The sequence below is a fragment of the Melanostigma gelatinosum genome, assembly GCF_949748355.1.
Source record: "Melanostigma gelatinosum genome assembly, chromosome: 1".
NCBI classification, from domain to species: domain Eukaryota; kingdom Metazoa; phylum Chordata; class Actinopteri; order Perciformes; family Zoarcidae; genus Melanostigma; species Melanostigma gelatinosum.
This window is the reverse complement of record NC_136634.1, coordinates 29231475-29249736: the sequence shown is the minus strand read 5'-3', so window position 1 is coordinate 29249736 and position 18262 is coordinate 29231475. Positions and strand designations below refer to the sequence as shown.

Here is an 18262-nt window from a genome sequence, read left to right as displayed (position 1 = left end):
CACCTCATTTAAATCAAGATTGAAGACTTTTCAGTTTGCTGCTGCCTTTAATTGAACCACATTCAATTAATATATTAATCAATTTCCTGCATTTCTGCATTTTACTACTGTATTTTATTTCTTACACTGTTCTTAATTGCTGTTAAATCTCCTTTTCTTTTGCCTTATGTTTTGATGCTTTTAATGGTTTTAAAAAGGACTGCACAATATATCGCCATTTCCTCCGGGACCGAGTTCGTGCAAGGCGTACACTATAAAACGCAGATCGGCAGAGATCTTTTCCAGACGTGGTTTGTGTGTTAGTAATTGCAGAATTGCGGCAGTGTATGGTTGATTGCGTGCAGCGCAATGTCTCAAGGAGACATCGATTCATATTTAGAAAGTGCACAATATGTCGGCATTTCCTCCGGGACCGAGTTCGTGCAAGGCGTACACTATAAAACGCAGATCGGCAGAGATCTTTTCCAGACGTGGTTTGTGTGCGAGTAATTGCAGAATTGCGGCAGTGTATGGTTGATTGCGTGCAGCGCAATGTCTCAGGGAGACATCGATTCAAAAAAGCGAGTGTCTCTCCACTCCGGTTCTGCCCTTTACGCACCGGTCACATGACAGCGCATCCACTCCCAACGCCCTCACCGACAAAACCCGGGCCGGTCCTCTGCCCGAGCACAACAGTGCGCACCGCACAATAACCTCGAGCCAACATCCACAGTAAACCAACACCTGATACGCGTACCTGTTTATCTGTAAGTGGGAGCACGTGCGGCTCTAACAGTTAACCCCTTCGGGAAACGAGGGGGGTGAAGCCCTAAACATTGTTCAGTAAACAAAGAATCATTTCAAAGTGGAGTACCGTGGCCTGATTGTCCTGCTGAATCTCTAAGGAAAGAAATGTGGCGCTGCACCACTGTTTGTGCATTATGTACAGTTTTTCTTTACTTTCTATGCTGGAATACCTGGCGTCAAACCTGCTGTCTTTAAGTATGAAACATATAAACAGAAGCACATTAGGCCTACTAAATAAAAAGGAAAATGACTGAGGGATAATCTTCAAGACAGGGGTCTAGATTGAGTAAAAAAGCAGGAGCAACTTTCAGGCCCTGTCATTTCAGATGATATAATGTTTAATTAAAGCATAAATAACACACAGTAAAGCCCAAGTTTAGTTCCCAGCTTTGCACAATTGGAGGTCCAGCCTACAGAGTAAATGTATCGTTTAAAATAAATGGTTTCTATCGTTTCCATGTTTTATTTTTGCAAACTAATTCCTTGATAATACACATAAAATAAAAAAGATGTAGTGCAATCATGCAGCATCACTAAAACTAAAAGCACAAAATATATTATAATTTATCTGTTGCCTACAGCCAGAGGCCTTTGTTTCACATCATCCTTCATCTCTTTCTCGTCCCTCATTTCCTGTCAGCTCTCCACTGTACCCTCTAATAAAGCAACAAAAATACAATTGAAACAAATCCTGATCTGACCTGCAGGAGACCCACGGACTGAAAACCTGAATGTGTGCTGAACGTGCTGCATGGAGTCTGATGGCTGTAATGCAGAATAAGACTTCATGCGAAACAAGCCTTAGACGACATCATGTGTTGTTGGAGTTAAAGTAATAACTACATAGTTTACATATGTAGTCATTTGACTTCACCACATGGCTGCTACCTAAATGTGATGGACACCATTCTAAAAGAATCAATCTTCACGATGTTCCACTTCACATCATGTCTAATTGAACCACATGTGGGAAGTTTTGTTGTACTTGTTGGCTACATAAGATAATCATCTCGTCTGTATCTAAAGGTGGTACCAACAAGGCAGAGAGGGAAACACTTGAATCCTTTACCGCCATTGTGCTCAGCTTTACAGGGAGCTCGTCAGAAGTGAAACGATCTAAAACGACGCTTAAAAAATAAAATTTAAACCAATCGTGTTCCGCCCATACAGGTCAAATCAAACTCATCTTTTGACACTCACCGTCCAACCATGCAGCCTTCCTCCTCGGCTTCCCTGCTGTACTTGTGTCTGGCGGCTGGCGGTCCCAGGGCATCAGATGTGCCGAAGAACACTGCAGAGGAATACACTGCTATTCCAGATCTCCCTGCTCTGACGACTTCATATCCTGGACTGGCTGCCGTTGAAGACGGGGGAGATGAGGAAATCTGGACGCTGTGAATTCCCTCAAAAGCATCCATGTCTCTCTCAGGCTCCTCGGGAACTTGTAGACGTCTCCACTGAGGTTACAATCAGTTTGTCAAATGCTTTTAGTGGTGTTTAGTGATCCTGATATACCTGCGGGTGCCAAGCACAGACAATTCAGAAGAGAAAGAGTTTCATCCTGGAATTTGGAATCGCACGAAAACTAAAAAAGTTTCACTCAATAAACCTCACAGTCAAAGTCGTTCAGTAGCCAGTGGACGAGTCAAGACCTCTGCAGTGTTTGAATAACTTACACACGTGCCAGAGGAGCTCAGGCTCTTTTATTTGCCGGTTCTCATGCTCAAGGAATGTGTTTCTTTGTGAGATATCCAGTGTAAACATTACTTCAACTTAAGTTAGGACAGTATCATACACGAGAAGCTGCGAGAAACTTAATCCAGGATGATTTAAGGACAGCAAAAATGCACAGAACATACTCACCAAAGTGTTCAAAATTGATCTCTAGTCGTTGCAGGAGCATCACAAATCTGTCAAAACAGCTGAAATCGTGCTTTAATAATCTCAAGATTGAACTCTGTCCGCACTTCTCTCTGCTTTTTGGTCTCCTGGTTAGACAGGAAGGGTTAATCACTAACACCCTCTGGCCAGTTAGAGTACAGCTGTACACATTTCTTCCAGCAGAGAGAGAGGGGGGGGGGGGGACGACACACAGTCTCACCTGATCAAGAGGTTTCCATGAGGAAAAACCGAATGACACAAAATGAATCAATGTTCCCTGTATAGGTGTGAACTGAAATCAAGAAATGAGAATACGTTCAAACAGGTTGTGTGTTCACCAAAAGCCAGAGATAGTTAACTGGGTGTTCCACCTTGAGTAAACTGCTTTCATAGAGTTATATTTCAAAAATGTCAACACAACTACTCAGCACTCGTGCCTTTCAGCAACCAATTTGTGGCAGTGTGGGCGCTCTGCTGTCCTCAGATTTGTTCAGATTAACAGGACCTGGCCTCACAATGCAGCTTTGTTGCTGAAGCAGATTAACACATCAAGTGACCGGAGGTGTAGGAGTCCCCTGCTCTCTTTTTCTTTCCGGCTTCCTTTTTTTCCCCAACATCATTCCAACGAACGCTGCGGCTACACATCTCGGGCCACAGTGACTCCGATGGACAGACGTTTTCATGTTGCGTGGTAGGTAAAAACTTCACAGCTTTGTGTTTGAGGCCCTCGCATGTTGCATTTGCCTGTTGTAGCCCCGCGAACATCTCCTCAGATGTATTGGTGTATTTCAGATCTATGAAATAAGGGAAAATATTATTTGAAATGGTTATTTAAATGTGCAGAAAAATGGAAAATCAGTATCAGTTGATTAAGAGAAACCAAACATATGGATTAAAGAGTACGTAGAGAAAATATATGTTTTTTTTTTACTTTATCATTTTAGATTTGTGACCAAACTGGCCTTATGAGATCCAGGCTGATCGCTGACGTTGAGCTGAGACGAAGCACAGAGAACACAGCCACACTGGTTTGCTTCATGTCACAACACAGTCACCCAGCAAGTTGGCCAGCAAGCAGCAATGACTGTAACGTACTCTCGCAGGGTTGCCGATGCAGGTCTGGGGACCTTCTTTCACCTGCTTCTGCGTTGGAAGGGCAGCATTTATAAACTGCTCTATAGAGAGCTCATCATCTTCACTCTTCTCTACTACTTCTTCAGCATTGTTTATAGGTACTCTCATAGCAGAACTTCAATCTTCTATATTTTTTTTTACCTAAACATCTTTGTTACGGGTCACTTAGATTTAGTTCATTGAAGAAGTGTGACCGAGGTACTAAGGAGGACATTCTGTAGTTGAAACTTCAAACTACGTAACAGAGACACGGTTTCTAAATAATAATAATTATTTCTTTGGCATTTCTGTACTGAAATTTTGTGTTACTTATCGGCCGATATATACGCCCGATATTGACGATAAGTATCGGCTAATATCAGAACCCGGACCGATTTATCCGCTCCAGTGGCAGCGTTACTTAAAGGCGCTATGTCTACGAGATTGAGAGCATTTCTGTTGCCTCTCAGCGGCTCTAAACATGGCTGAACAATGCAATGTTCTCATTTTAATTTTGAGATCCACTTCATGTTCTACACAAGAGTTTTTGAGTTTTTTATTAAATGGCTTTACTTTATTAAAACAGACAATTTTCTCATTTTGATAACATATGGAAGTCATTACAACATGCCTATGTTACAATGAGAACACATTTTTTGTTTTAATAGGATAAGTTGGTGTGTTACTTTAGCAGTAAATGTTTCTTGTTTGTGATACAACAACATACAAAAATTGATGTAATAAGAAAAGTTTTATGCAAAAACGGATTCATTTGGGATGTTGTATGTTGGACCAGAAAGTGTCACAGGGCTCACCTCCCTGTGTTTTAGTTGTAATGGGCTCAATAGATGTTTCCTTCACCAGGTTTGTGCTTACCGATGACCAGAAGAGGCTGTTTGAGAAGCTGTCGATATACTGTGACCGCTATGCAGAGCTCATCCCGGTGTCTTTTGTGCTGGGTGAGTTGAGGCTGACTGTTTCATGGATCTACATCTCAATCTAAGACCATTCTCCTGGAAACGATCACAGGAGGTTGGCATGCACTTCTGTACTTGCAATGTTCTTTTTTTTTTTGCCAGGCTTCTATGTCACCTTGGTTGTGTCCCGTTGGTGGGGCCAGTTTGAGAATGTCCCCTGGCCGGACCGCTTGGCAGCATTAGTGGGTGGTCATGTTCGGGGAACAGACGAGGCCTCCAGGCTGACCCGACGGACTCTGATGCGATACGCCAACCTCTCTGGTGTGCTCATCTACCGCTCCGTCAGCACGGCCGTCTACAAGAGGTTCCCCACCATGGAGCATGTGGTGCGGGCAGGTACAACGTGGCCACGAAACCACCAAAACTCACTGTCGCTGGTACCAGTCATAAGACAACAACATCAAAATCTGCTGAATCTGTTTGCACTATTTAAAAGAAGAAGAAAAAAGAAGAAAACTGTGTAAGGTGGTCCAGCATGGAACCGGTTGAGACTCAGTGTGTTTCCATCTGATGTGGTTGAACTATTTGTATGCTACATGCTACTGATGTAACGGCTGAGTAAAGAACTACAAACATGGAAACAAACGTCTTAAATGCTTTGTCTCTTCGTGTCATTCCTTTATTTCCATGCCGTGTTTGTGTCTCTCAGGTTTGATGACGTCCGATGAGCTGAGGCACCTGGAGGACTTGCGCTCTCCTCACAACAAGTTCTGGGTTCCCTGCATGTGGTTCGTCAGCCTGGCTCTGAGGGCTCGGATTGAGGGTCGCATCAACAACGACGTGGCTCTCACAGCCATTCTCACTGTAGGTCATCAAGTGCATCTGTCTGCAGGCCGAAAGAGTTGAACATCATCACGTTCTGAAACATTTTTTAAAATTGCTCCCCCCCCCCTCATTTGGCTGTTCTGCTTTTTTCCCTCTGTTCAGGAGTTGAACAGTTTACGGGCAAAGTGCATGAAGCTGTATGGTTACGACTGGATCAGCCTGCCTCTTGTCTACACTCAGGTTTTGTTGATATACTGTGTTGTAACTGAAATATCGTAGATGCATTTGCGATTGAACAAATTGAATGAACAGTTCTTGTGTTGTGATAAATGTGCAATGATTAGGTGTCTAAAAAGAGATAACACTGCTAATGGCGATGTAGAGCTTATATTAGGCTGCTGGTGGGCGATAGAGAATGACATTTAGTGTGTCACTCTAATCCGAATCATCGTGGACCTAAAATCATTAACTCAGTTTGTCAAATTAGAAATCTGACCAAGCAAAACACAATGAGTGCACAACAATAATGCAAAGACTTGACAAGAGACCGTTTCCTCAAAGGGAGTTGTGAAACACGCGTGACTCGTGTTTTTTAACCAGGTGGCCACAGTGGCGGTCTACAGCTTCTTCCTGGCTTGTCTGATCGGTCGTCAGTTCTTGGATCCAGCTCAAGGCTACTCCGGTCACGATCTGGACTTCTACCTGCCCGTGTTCACCCTGCTGCAGTTCTTCTTCTATGTTGGCTGGCTGAAGGTGAGGTTCAAGTCACGCTGATGCTGCACAAGAAATGCTCTTCATTTGTCCTGCCGACCTGTATTGTGGTGTCTTTCTGCTCGTGGTCTCAGGTGGCTGAGCAACTCATCAATCCTTTTGGAGAAGACGACGACGACTTTGAAACCAACTGGCTCGTCGATCGCAATTTACAGGTTTGGATTCAAACTATTTGCCACTTTCACATCAGCCGCAGACAGAGGCGGTCTTATTCTTCCTGTTTTGATTTGTCTCTCAGGTGTCCTTGCTGTCGGTGGACGAGATGTACGACAGCCTGCCGCTGGTGGAGAGGGATATGTACTGGAATGAGTGTGAACCTCAGCCTCCCTACACTGCTGCCAGCGCTGAACATCGCAAACCCTCCTTCATGGGCTCAGCCCTGGATATCAGGTTCAGTAATGTTTTTACTTTCTGGCAGACAATTCTAAATACCGAGAAATACTCTCCCAACCATATAACCACTTATTTCATCTGAACTAGTGTTCCCAAGGAGGAGATGGAGTTTCAGTCCAATCTGGAGCAAATTAAAGAACACGAGGAAGCCAACTACTCCACCCCGCTGCTCGGAGGGCTGGGTCGTGTCCTCGGTGTCCAGTCCCCTAACTTTCCTCGCTCCTCCCGCGTCTCTCTGCTGCGCCGCCGCCCTGGAGCGCCACTGAGCCGCTTCCCTCTTTACCTGCACCCAGAGGCCTCATTGACTCCACCGCAAAGCCGCCAGCCTCTGAACCACGAGCGAGATCCAGACTATGCCTTCTCCACCATGCCCCTGAATGAGAGACCGGGTTTCTACAGCTGCCCACAAACACCCATCCACTGTGTGCCCCCCGCGGTGCCTCGCCCTCGACCTGCCCGGCGAACTCAGAACGAGTGGAACCGCAGCTGCAGCTCCCTGGCTCCTCAGATGGCGGGCTCACAGCCGCTGCCCCCCGACACCCCCAACCACGTCCCCCCACCGCCGTCCTCTGCTTTCCCCTGGCTGAGTGAGGATGGCGAGGTCCAGAGTGCCCCTATGTTCTCGTTCCCAGACCCTCCGCCTGAACTCAGACCTGAACACAGACCTGAACACGGCCTGCTGTCTCGCCGCCCTCCACCACCGCGCCTTACTCTGGACACCCTCCCCTCAGCTGACAGCCAGCCCGGGCCCCCGAGTGCTCTGACTGCAGGAAGCGGAGGAGAACGGGTGTTCTCGTTCACTCCTCCTTCCCGAACAGCAGCTACAAATCCCCATAATCCCAACAGCAGCTCTGGCAGCATTAATGCAACAAGCACCAACGTGACGGGAAGTCTCTGCAACGGTACAAGTCACACTCATTTTAGTAGCCATGGGAATTTCAGCACCAACATGAGATCAAGCAACGGGGGCACCAATGGTGGGCTGAGCAACAACATGGACACCGTTTCCACTTCGGCGCCATCGCAGCAAGAAACCAATCAGCAACACTCGCCCAATGACTCAGGAATCTCATTGGCTGAAGGAGAGCTGCTGGGCGTTTTGGTGGACGGTGGCGTGAAGAAGGCGGCAGGAGGGAAGGAGCAAGAATGAGAACACAAGGTGTGACAGACCGTGGGTTTTGTATAGATGTGGCATTCAAAGTATTTCACACAAACGCGCACGAATTCATGTTACATCTGAACTGTATTAGTCATCTGGAGCCCTACACACAATAGATACGTATGTGTTGCAAACACAGTAGTTAGGCTCTACTTTGTTAAACTGTTATAGAACAATTAACCTACTTGTAAGAGATTTAACCCTCAACATGTGAAGGAAAAATAAGAAACTAGTTAGGTCTGAAACTCGACAGGAAAATGTGTATATTCTAGTCTTTTCAGCATTGTTTCCATCAGTGCACTCTTTAATAAATCATATGCATTTCATGTTTAGTTAATTTTTTTAATAAAAAAAAAGTGTAGTCTTGAAATTACTTACTATTTTTATTGGATTATATAAGGAAACGATGTACACATAACAAATAGAGAACCGATGCATTTCTGCTGGAACAATATCGTTATGCATAAGCTAAATGTGGATCATATTTGAAAAATGTGAAATTCAATAGCAGAGGACTTGGACGGTGTATGGAAGAACTTTACAAAATGTGGGAGGGATTTATCATCCCTATTGAAATAGAATGCCTGTGAATAAAGACATTTTGTTTTAGTAATCTCCAAATTTAAAGGGACACAAAAAGCAGTGGGCCAAAAAAAAAGAGCCAATCTGAATCAGGTAAAATAATGTGTAAGTGTGCACTGGCCTTTACAGCGAATAAAATGTTGCGCTGAATAAGCTTTTATTAGGCTTCACAAATAATCAAATCTAAAAACCTACACAAGATTTCTTTTTTTTTTTTGTTCAACCATTTTATTATAATTTATTTATATATAATATATATAATTTACAACAAACAAAAAAAAAAACATAAACAGACATTAAAACAAAGATGAAACTTTATACAGTAATATAATATGTGTATCTGCAGCAGTGTACAGACATCACTTGCCTCCAAAGGGAGGAGAGTGCCACACAGCCGAGCTGGTCCGTTTGAAATAACGAGGCTTGCTCTTGTAAAAGATATTTTCCAGTTTTGGTGGCGCAATTGTTCCAAAGAGAGAGTCTAGATCAGGAGGGTTGAAGTACTGCTTCATCATGTTGTGCTGCAGATTGAGAGCTGGAGGGGAACAAATTAAAGACAATGTTGTGATTTAAGACGACGCATGAGACTGACGGCACACTGTGCAAACCCAAAATAAGTCTGGTAAAAAGTATTAGTGGAATTAACTCAATTTGGAACAAGTCACAATATTACAATTGACTGACCTCAGCAGGCCTGCGGGGCCTAGCTATGGGTGTTAAACTATGATTGGACAACAGAGGACTTGGTCAATTTCAGCTTCGTGCATTACAAAAAATATTACTAAAGTGAATTATAAACAACGCTACAGAAGGCGAGGTAAATAGGTTGATCATCATAATAAATGACCGTGATATTAAATCATCTCTGCCCAGGATGGAACGGGCTTCCTTGGGGCAGACTCGTCATCAGTGGAGTCGTCACTGTTTTGGTCCATCCCGTAATCGTCCCCAAATTTGGGCAACGGTTTGTTGCCGGCCTTTGGAGTGATGGAGTACGATTGTGGCGATCGCTGCAGAGGATAAAACACACGTTTCCATAGTGTTCAAAGACAGGAACAGATTCAAAACATCCGCCAAGAACGCATTATTTAAACTTACCACAAAATCCACTGTCTTATTGAGGTCAGCACCTTTTCCTACAGGCGGCCCATTACAGAGTGCTGCAAGAATTCGGAAAAGCAGCTCTGAAGAAACAGAAGATTTAAGAAACAGTTTGTGGCAGAGTCAGACCGGGCTAAAGCCATTACAGCATCAAGTGGGGTCTTTATTGCTGCGGACATGAGGCCATACTCAGTGGTAGAAAACAAAGGATTTCAGAATATGCTTAAAGTGCTTGAGCCACGTTACGAAGTCCCCTCACGCAACCACTTCAGTGGGAAGATCGTTCCAGGCTTATATGAAGACGAAAAGATCAAGACGAGTTATCCAAGGCATCCTTTGTTGCCATCACCAAAGACGGGTGGACCTCCAGGGCAACGGAGAGCTACGTGACTGACCGCTCACTTCATCACGGCGGAGTGGGAGATTCATAGTCCGGTGCTGCTGTGAGAGTCACACAGCCACAAACCTGGCACAAGTGCTGACAGAAGCAGTAGCAGAGTGGAAGCTATATTCCAAAAGCAATATTCCAGTCACCACAGATAATGCCAGGAACCAAACAAATGCAGTCATAGAAGCTGGACTGGGACCACAGATACCTTGTTTTGCACATGTGATCAATTTAGCATCACAAAGGGGAATCTCAGTGAACCAGATGGACCGCCTCCTTGGGAGAATCAGGAAAGTAGTTTCATTTTTCCACCGAAGCACAACAGCCACTCATGTGCTTCAGACCAAGCAAGAAATGCTACAGCTACCGTCCCACAAGCTCATACATGATGTCCCAACAAGATGGAACTACACTTATGACATGCTGGAGCGTTATCTTGAGCAGCAGGCAGCTATTTACTCTGCACTGACAGACAAGACGCTGAAGAAAAATATCAGAAACATCGTCACCTTGTCCGATGCTGACGTGAAAATTGCAGAGGATGTCCTCCAGGTGCTCAAACCCCTCAAAACCATTACAACCCTATTGAGCACTGAAACTACACCATCTGTGTCCATGATCCTACCTCTGAAATCCATGGCCCCAAGTGAGGATGACTGCACAGTCACTAGAGATGTGAAGGCTGCCATTAGAGGGGACCTGAACCCCAGATACATGGCCCCCCCTAATCTACAAGACTACCTTCATAGATCTACTGCACTAGATCCAAGGTTTAAGTCCCTGTCTCACCTAGACCCTGCCCTATGCTTGAGAACATACAATGATCTCTCCACTGAGATTATGGCCACTGAAGAGGTAACAAAAAAATGAATGAGAGCGATTTATTTCATTGTAGTCATCCCAATTATAGTTTCATGAAACATGAGATAATTAGTTTTACAGATCAAGTAAGTGCAGGGTCAAGCCACAGAGCACGCATTGACAGGACCAGACTCAGAGGCATCTCCTCCACAGAAGAAGTCAGCCATAGAGGAGCTTTTTGGAGAGACCTTTGCGAGCAAGGATGATGACCGCCACACCTTTGCCAACACGATCACAGAGGAAGTGGCACTCTACAAGGCAGCAACTGGCATTCCAGTGGGGGGTGATCTGCTGGCATGGCGGAAAAGCAATCAGTGTAAATACCCTCACACTGCCATGATGGCAAGACGCGACCTCGCTGTACCTGGCACTTCAGTGCCTAGTGAGAGGGTGTTCTCCACAGCAGGGGGCATAGTGACTGCAAAAAGCTCTACCCTCTCCCCAGAGAATGTAGACAGTCTCATCTTTTTGAAGAAAAATTTAACATTGTAGATCATTTCATAGGAACGGTAGACATTCCACGTTTATTGCAGTGTATTTGAATGGAAGGAAGTAAATATAGACAAATTGTTGCCTCGCAGTTCAGTTCAGTTAACAGTGTAAGCCAGCGCCGGTCTGCTCTGCTTTCTTTTTCACGCTGTAGACATTTGCAGTTTTTTTTCTTTCAGTATTGACTAAAAGAAGAGGGTATCAAGTCAACATAATTCATGTTTCACTTAAACAGAGTTGAGTTTTATTTATTTCATTTTGGATACCATCAATATTTTTGTTTTTATGAGAGGCTATAGCCCAAAGTTTTTTGCTTTCAGTGTTCTTGTACTTATCTACTTAATAAATGGAAAGCAAAGTTACATTTGACTCCTCCCCTTTTCTTTGCTGATCCGAAAAATTATCTGAACTCCTGAACCGTGATCCGAACCGAACGTGATCCGTGACACCCCTAGCCAAAACATTCGGCAAATTTCAAACAGTTTTTAATTTCATTATGGGGTTTTCCAGGAATTAGATGTATTTTGACAATTAGCCTGCCGATGGCCAGATGTTTCAGCTGACATTTAACATACGCTATCTATTAAGAAAGGGCACCACTACTGCATTCTGTGCCCTTCTTTAATGCTGACAGCACTGTGGAGATAGGCTAGAAATATCATGAAGAACATTTCGATAAGAGGTAAAAGGTATTGAGGAATCTTTCCAGATGTGAAGTTACCCTGACCAGAGACATATACATTTCTACACTTTCTTGCTTTTAAAGCTCTTTTCTACCATCAGATTATGTTGCTCTTTGGCAGTCAGTAGAACATCTGTTTTATTGGACAGTTCTCAGAAGTCAGTGTTTTCCATTTTGTTTGCAGGTGTACCTAAAGTAAAGTAAATGTCCCCCTGTTGGTTTACCTTTGCAGAAGCGGCCTTTTGAGCAGCAGCTTCTCGCTCTTTGGCAGCTTTCTCTTCTGCAGCTAATCTCCGCTCCTCCTCCTAGTGGAACAGAAGTCAGTGTTTTCCATTTTTTTTGGGCTGCTAAATCAAACACCGTTTGACACGCGTTTAAGACATTCAATTTCTCACCAGTCTTTTCAAACGTGCCTTTCTTTTCTCCTCCAGTTCTCGCCTCTCTTTCTCTTTCGCTGCTCTCTCCACTTCCTGCTGCAGAGCAAGAGCTTTTTCTTTTTCCACTCGCTCCCTGAAAAACAGACATTAAGTCAGGAACTGTTTTATTGCTTTCACCAATGCAGCTTTCAGTTTAATCCACCTTTACCGTGTTGAAAAGCTAATCAGATTACTTGGTGTATAAAGCAGCTGGTATGGTACTATTGATAGGAGTATTGAAGGCCACCAATAACCTTTCAGCAGCAGCTAGGCGCTCTCTCTCCAGCTCCAGCGCTCGGCGAGCTTCAGCCAGCTTACGAGCTCGCTGGTCCTCCTCCTCGGCCTTCTTAGCCAGTAACTCCTGCTGCCGCTTCTCTTCCTCCTGGAGTTAAAACAAAACGCGTACAACATTTAAAAAAAAGGCTGATTGCAAACCGAAGATTATGTTACTTTATAAAAAAGAAAAAAAAGAAGAAAAAAAACTTCCCGCTACATGACAAGATGAAAAGTTGTACTTTGGACACAAACTGAACATTTTGTTGCAACGTCTCGAAAAATGCACCTAAACGGTCACAATGCGACAGCCTGCTATGCGCCATGTAGTTCTCAGCTAAATTCTTTGCAGTCACACAGACTTGATATACGGCACCAAACTAAGCCCAACACAAATGACAGGAATGAATAAGACGGCGCCGTCTCACCGCTTGCTGAATCTTCTTCCTTTTAGAGTCTTCCTCCAACTTCCTCTTCTGCTCCAGGTCGTCTTGACGTTTAATGGCCTCCTTCTTTTTGGCCTTGTCGTCTGCCAGACGCTGCACCAAGAGACCCAACACCAAATGTTAGATATGGGGTTCAATCTTTTTTGGAGGTGAACAAATAGAGTGAAGTTGCCAAATACCTTATCATTCTTCTCATCAATCTGAGCCATCTTTTGCTCAATCTTCTTTTTCTTCTCCACCTCCTGCTGCTCTTCTTTTACTTTGGCCTCAAACACTCTTCTCAGCCTCTCATCTCTCTTCCTGGACCACAAAAATTAAAAGTCGAAGCACAAGAACAAACTACGGTTCAGTCAGAGGGAGTAAAGATGTGGAGCGTTAACCTTTTGAGATTGTCTCGTTTCCTTTTCTTCTCCTCATCCATTTTCTTCATCCTTTCTTCCTCCAGCTCCTGCTTCTTCTTAAGTGCTTCCAGTTTGTAACGCTCCTTCCTCTGAGAAAAGAGAAGACAAGGTTTAAGGAAATGTGTGTTGTCAGAAATCAACTAATTCTAACACATTGTTAATAGGCAGCAAATGTCAAAGGAATACAAGGAGCAGGTGGAGCGCATGCATGTGGAAAAAGATCACCATACCAGTGAAGCAAAAATCCACCGTGACAGACTGATTTATTTCCACCGACTTAAAGAAGTTTGTGCTCACACTGCTGGACTGTGACCATTAGTCTCTGTGCAGACAATTCAACAGAGCAAGTGTAGAGAAAGACCGCGCTGGAAGTTGCCGTTAAAATAAGAAGCGCTCTTTAAAGACGGCTGTTAACGGATGAGTGATACGCAAGAAGACAGATCTTGTGTCTATTTTTAAACAAGCTATATCACAAAGCAATAGTTTGCTACCATCATGTCTCCGGTTTCTATTTATTTAAATTGTTTATTTGACACAAAGCAGAGAAACAGAGTCAGACACTCTGTACACTACGACAAGTGTAGCTGGATGTCATGTGATCACGAGAACAAATCATTTGTACAACAAGACCCAAACCCCAAAAAGTGGACAAAGACATTAATTCCAGTGTGATCTTCTCACCCAATAAATCACAATCCGCTGACACGAGTTTTAAGAACAAATAGTGTCACGGCGTCTGGTTCAGATGGATTTTTACTTCGGATTAAATTCATTTTACAAAGTCAAACGGTGAAGCTACCAAAGCTGTTTTATAGGATTGTTGGTTCAAAAGTTCAGAGACACCATCGACTAACTAACACATGCCGTTTGGGTTGTTGAAAGCGGCTCATCTAAGGTGCATGTTACATGAGGAGACATTGAATCAAGGTCCACTATGGGATGTTAGACACCACAGAATGCCCACAAACAGTCAGTACTTCCACACTACACTTACCACTATACCAACGCTCAACTGAGGAGCGAAAACACATCCAAACAAAAGAGGATGTCAGCCACAATATTTCAAAAACAATTGCAATTCAATTTGTAACACGTTTTCCTAGTTTATTTGTCCAACAAGATTTGGGCTTCAGGAGACACAACTGAGATTGTAATTCAGTTCCCAAGGAGAGTTATGCACGTATAAAACAATGTGTTTTCAATTCACTGCAATACAACACGCGTGTTTAGCTAATGCGTTTACAGTAAGAGATGTGTCCGGTATCGCCGCAAATCCAAACACATTTTAATTACGACTGCAGTCAAAGATAATCTTAATCGACTGAAATTCTACCTACACCTCAACCAATCGATTGGGATCTGCATGTTAAAAAAAAAAGCTATTAGAAATATTGATACCCCCACAACGCCGTCCCGCAGAGCACCCACCCTCCGGTTGCCCCTCTGGTAAACACCGTTAGCTACGAGCTCAGGCATCGCAGTCCTGAGAATCATTGAGAGGCAGTCAAAATGCCCCCACTCTTGTATCCTGCGCCTTTAAAGTAAAACTAGTGATTGTTCGACCAAACAGAATTTGGTTGGACAAGATCATATCAGCCAAACAACGAGACGGTGTCGGCTCTAGTTTTAATGGATCGTATCGGCGATAATAAAGCAGATCAAAATCTGATGCTTTCTTCACTGAACTAGTGTGTTTTGTCCAGCTCAGCCTGCTACCAGTGTATGACAGAGTTGAGGTGTACAGCTTACCTTGGGGTCAATCCTCAGAGGAGCGACTTGTCTAATGAAGGACTTCATGACAGCAGTCTGGCCGAGGGAAGTTGGAGTCATCATCAGCATCTGATTCCTCTGCACAGTGTGGCGAAAAGACTTCATGTTGGGTCTTATTGCCTATGTGTTCATAAGAAAAGAGAACAAGTTCCAACATTTGAGCCACTTATTATTTTAACACTTGGCAAAACCTCTTTTTTTCTTCCATCTTACACTTTTCTTGGGACGAGAGGGCCTCTTTGTGGGACTTTCCACGACAGTATCTGGTGCTTTGCGTTTGGTACTCTGGCGTGACCTTCTCACAGACACACAAGAATTGATTTAACAACAGGTTGACCAGTGCAGTTATTAAGTGCAACACACACACAGCACTCACATGCGACCTGACTGGGAAGTCAGCTGCTTCTCAATAACTGAAACACAAACAAACATGTATTTAGCACACACAAGTACCATTACATATCAATTCACGTTTATGTTCAACAACAAATCAAACAAAATCGAATTCATCAAAAATATATATATGAAATGCTCAGTTTCCACACCTGTTCTCTTGTTGAGAGTGTTGACTGTTGACGGGGGGGCCAGTGTGGCAGAGTTTGCAGCCACAGATCGAGTGATGCGTCCAACAGATGGACGGAAGCTCTGGTTAATCTGGAGCTACATTTGTTTCACAAAAAAAATAAAAGCAAAACAAAGACATTAGTTGAATAACAAATACAAATTAAATGAGTTTCACACTTAAACAGACAAAGACATGTATTCATACCTCCGGCATTTCCGTCCATTCTTCAGCTGCAGCATTATCCTCAGAGTCTGCACTTACATCTACCGGTAACAAGCTACAGCAGTGAAGACATTTAAAAACATATAAAGAACATTCAATTCATGTACAGTCACGTGTGACTGAGTAATTAACCAGTCACCGTTACCAATAGTTTAAATTATAGATTCAAACACATGATTTTTTTTACCATTAAGACAATATAATCACCTATACACACAGACAAATGTCAGTCATTACTCACACTGCGCTGTCCCATGCAGAGTCCACACAAGAGTCATCTGCAACCACAAACATGATATCCAGATTAACAACAGAGTGTGATGTCTAATGGTTGGTATTTTGTTATTATAAACCAAATACGGGTCATTTCTCACCATCAACATTGCTGCTACATGTGGAGTTGCCCATGCGAGCCACCTTCCTCTTAAGCATGGAGCGGCGCGAGGCACGGCGCACAGACTCCTGAGTCATACTGTGCCGTAGACCGGCCAGCGAGTGACGCAGCTTGCGGGAGCATCGCACGGAGCTTCTCCGCGAGCTTCGCGCTGCGCCAGCGATTGCAATTTTAGCAGCTGTGCGGCCGGGAGAAGGCAGCGGATCTTTAGCACACTCGGCAGCCAATTGGTCCGAGGAAGCGATTCTGACGACGATCCCGGGCGAGGGTATCGTGGGTGGGGACGGGGCGAGGTCCAGCTCGTCTTCTGCATCGTTCACCTTGTTATTTTTGGCCATCTCTTCCTCCTGTGGCTTCTTGTTCTGCTCCTCCACGGTCTTCAGACTTCCACATGACTGGCTCGCATCCTCTGCCGCCTCAGACACCGTTTGTTTGTTTTTACGGGTGGTGCGTTTGGGCCGTGCAGTAGAGCCGGCGTCAGAGGTGGACGCGTCGGGAACGGTCTCTTCCTCAGCGATGAAGTTCAGTGATTTGACAGAGGGGCCACGGAGGTTACTACGCCTTCCCTTTGAAGATCTGGACAGGAAGAGTCAGAAGCACACTTTAAAACCCCGTCACAATTAAAATGTGAAACTTTTACTTACTAATGAAAGCAACAAACCTTCGTCTGGCTTGATGTTCTTCTTGATGCCCCGTGGACATACGCTTCCTGCGCCTTTTCTGTGATGGTGTTTTTGGCATCAATTCTGGCTCAGCAACGAAATCTCTGAAATATAAAGAAACAGCTTCACTTGTAAAACCGTAAAGATAATTTTAGAGACAAAACTGATTTCTAAAGATCGAATCTTGTGGAAACAAATAATAGAGCAAACATGTTTTATATTCCTTCAAACCTACCCTGAAAACATGCGGTTGGCCTCTTGTTGGATCTCCACAAGCCACACCATGTGGTCAGTCTCGATCTCACTGGTGAACTCTTTTAATTTGCCATCTAATTGTTGCTTGAGGGACTGGACAGATGACCGGACGGTGTTCATGTTGACGGCTTGAGGGAAAGATTGCACTGTTAAACCAGGAGAAGCTGGATCAGACTTGAGATGGAAGTAAACAATGATTATTTGAAGCGTCGCCATAAAGACTCAACTAGCTGTCCATGTTTTAACAGTCTTTATTTTCCTTTTAGCATAACCATATCAGATACATTTTTCACTCGTCTGTGTAAAAGCAGCTAAATGGTGCACATGCGCAGTGTCTTCTATTCTCGCGGTCGAGTTGGGTTGCACAAAGTAGCTATTCAACAACAATGTGGTCCACAAAGGAAAACGCTTACAGTTTTGTTATTAAAATGAGCTGCGTGGTCAAATTAGCCCAACACAACCGTTAGCTTAGCTAACATGAAACACGAACAACGAACATGCAACACCAAAACGTGCTAACCTAACTTTTTTTACTGTGGTAACCACTAACGTACTGGAAGAGTTACGTTATTCAAACTTAGTTGGTAACAATGTTATAGTTCATAACTGCTTTGCAATGTTTTAAACGGCTCGTGCTACGATGTTAGTCAGCTAACGTTAATTTAGCTAACACTAGTCTTGGACGTCAAAATAAATGGCGTTACCTTCGATGTCTGAATCTCTGAAAGGGGAATCCGATGATCGTTGCTCCGCTTGTTTTAACAGCTAAATCGATCGCATACTGAGGTGGAGGTAAATGTGCTAAAATAACGGCGTTATTATGTGTAAACTCTAAACAACCTGAACCTAACCGCCGTCCTCTGACACTGACCCGCTGAAACCGTTTCAAACTTTATCAGCCAATCACAAG

At 43.9% G+C, this 18262-nt stretch overlaps 2 protein-coding genes across 3 annotated transcripts; one reads left to right on the top strand and one right to left on the bottom strand.

The window, feature by feature from the left end:
* Positions 1–3712: 3712 nt before the first annotated feature.
* Positions 3713–8208, top strand: LOC306780144 (bestrophin-4-like). Its single transcript, XM_079272380.1, has 9 exons — positions 3713–3899; positions 4645–4739; positions 4860–5093; positions 5407–5561; positions 5685–5762; positions 6123–6275; positions 6368–6448; positions 6532–6683; positions 6774–8208. The coding sequence occupies exons 1-9, from the start codon at positions 3748–3750 to the stop codon at positions 7834–7836; spliced, it is 2163 nt and encodes a 720-aa protein (XP_079128506.1). The 5' UTR covers positions 3713–3747; the 3' UTR covers positions 7837–8208.
* A 16-nt stretch (positions 8209–8224) lies between these two features.
* LOC306780118 (inner centromere protein A-like) lies at positions 8225–18231 on the bottom strand. Of its 2 annotated transcripts, none has more exons than XM_079272327.1 (17): positions 18057–18231; positions 17333–17498; positions 17097–17201; positions 16416–17011; positions 16283–16319; positions 16024–16096; positions 15800–15914; positions 15631–15667; positions 15468–15549; positions 15234–15374; positions 13464–13573; positions 13263–13383; positions 13066–13176; positions 12619–12746; positions 12344–12458; positions 12173–12253; positions 8225–9437 (listed from the first exon to the last, which is right to left on the bottom strand). In XM_079272327.1, the coding sequence occupies exons 2-17, from the start codon at positions 17470–17472 to the stop codon at positions 9282–9284; spliced, it is 2148 nt and encodes a 715-aa protein (XP_079128453.1). In that variant the 5' UTR covers positions 17473–17498; positions 18057–18231; the 3' UTR covers positions 8225–9281. The 2 variants fall into 2 exon arrangements, with proteins under 2 accessions (XP_079128453.1, XP_079128452.1); XM_079272326.1 differs by having other exon boundaries at positions 8226–9437; positions 17333–17480; positions 18057–18230.
* Positions 18232–18262: the final 31 nt, after the last annotated feature.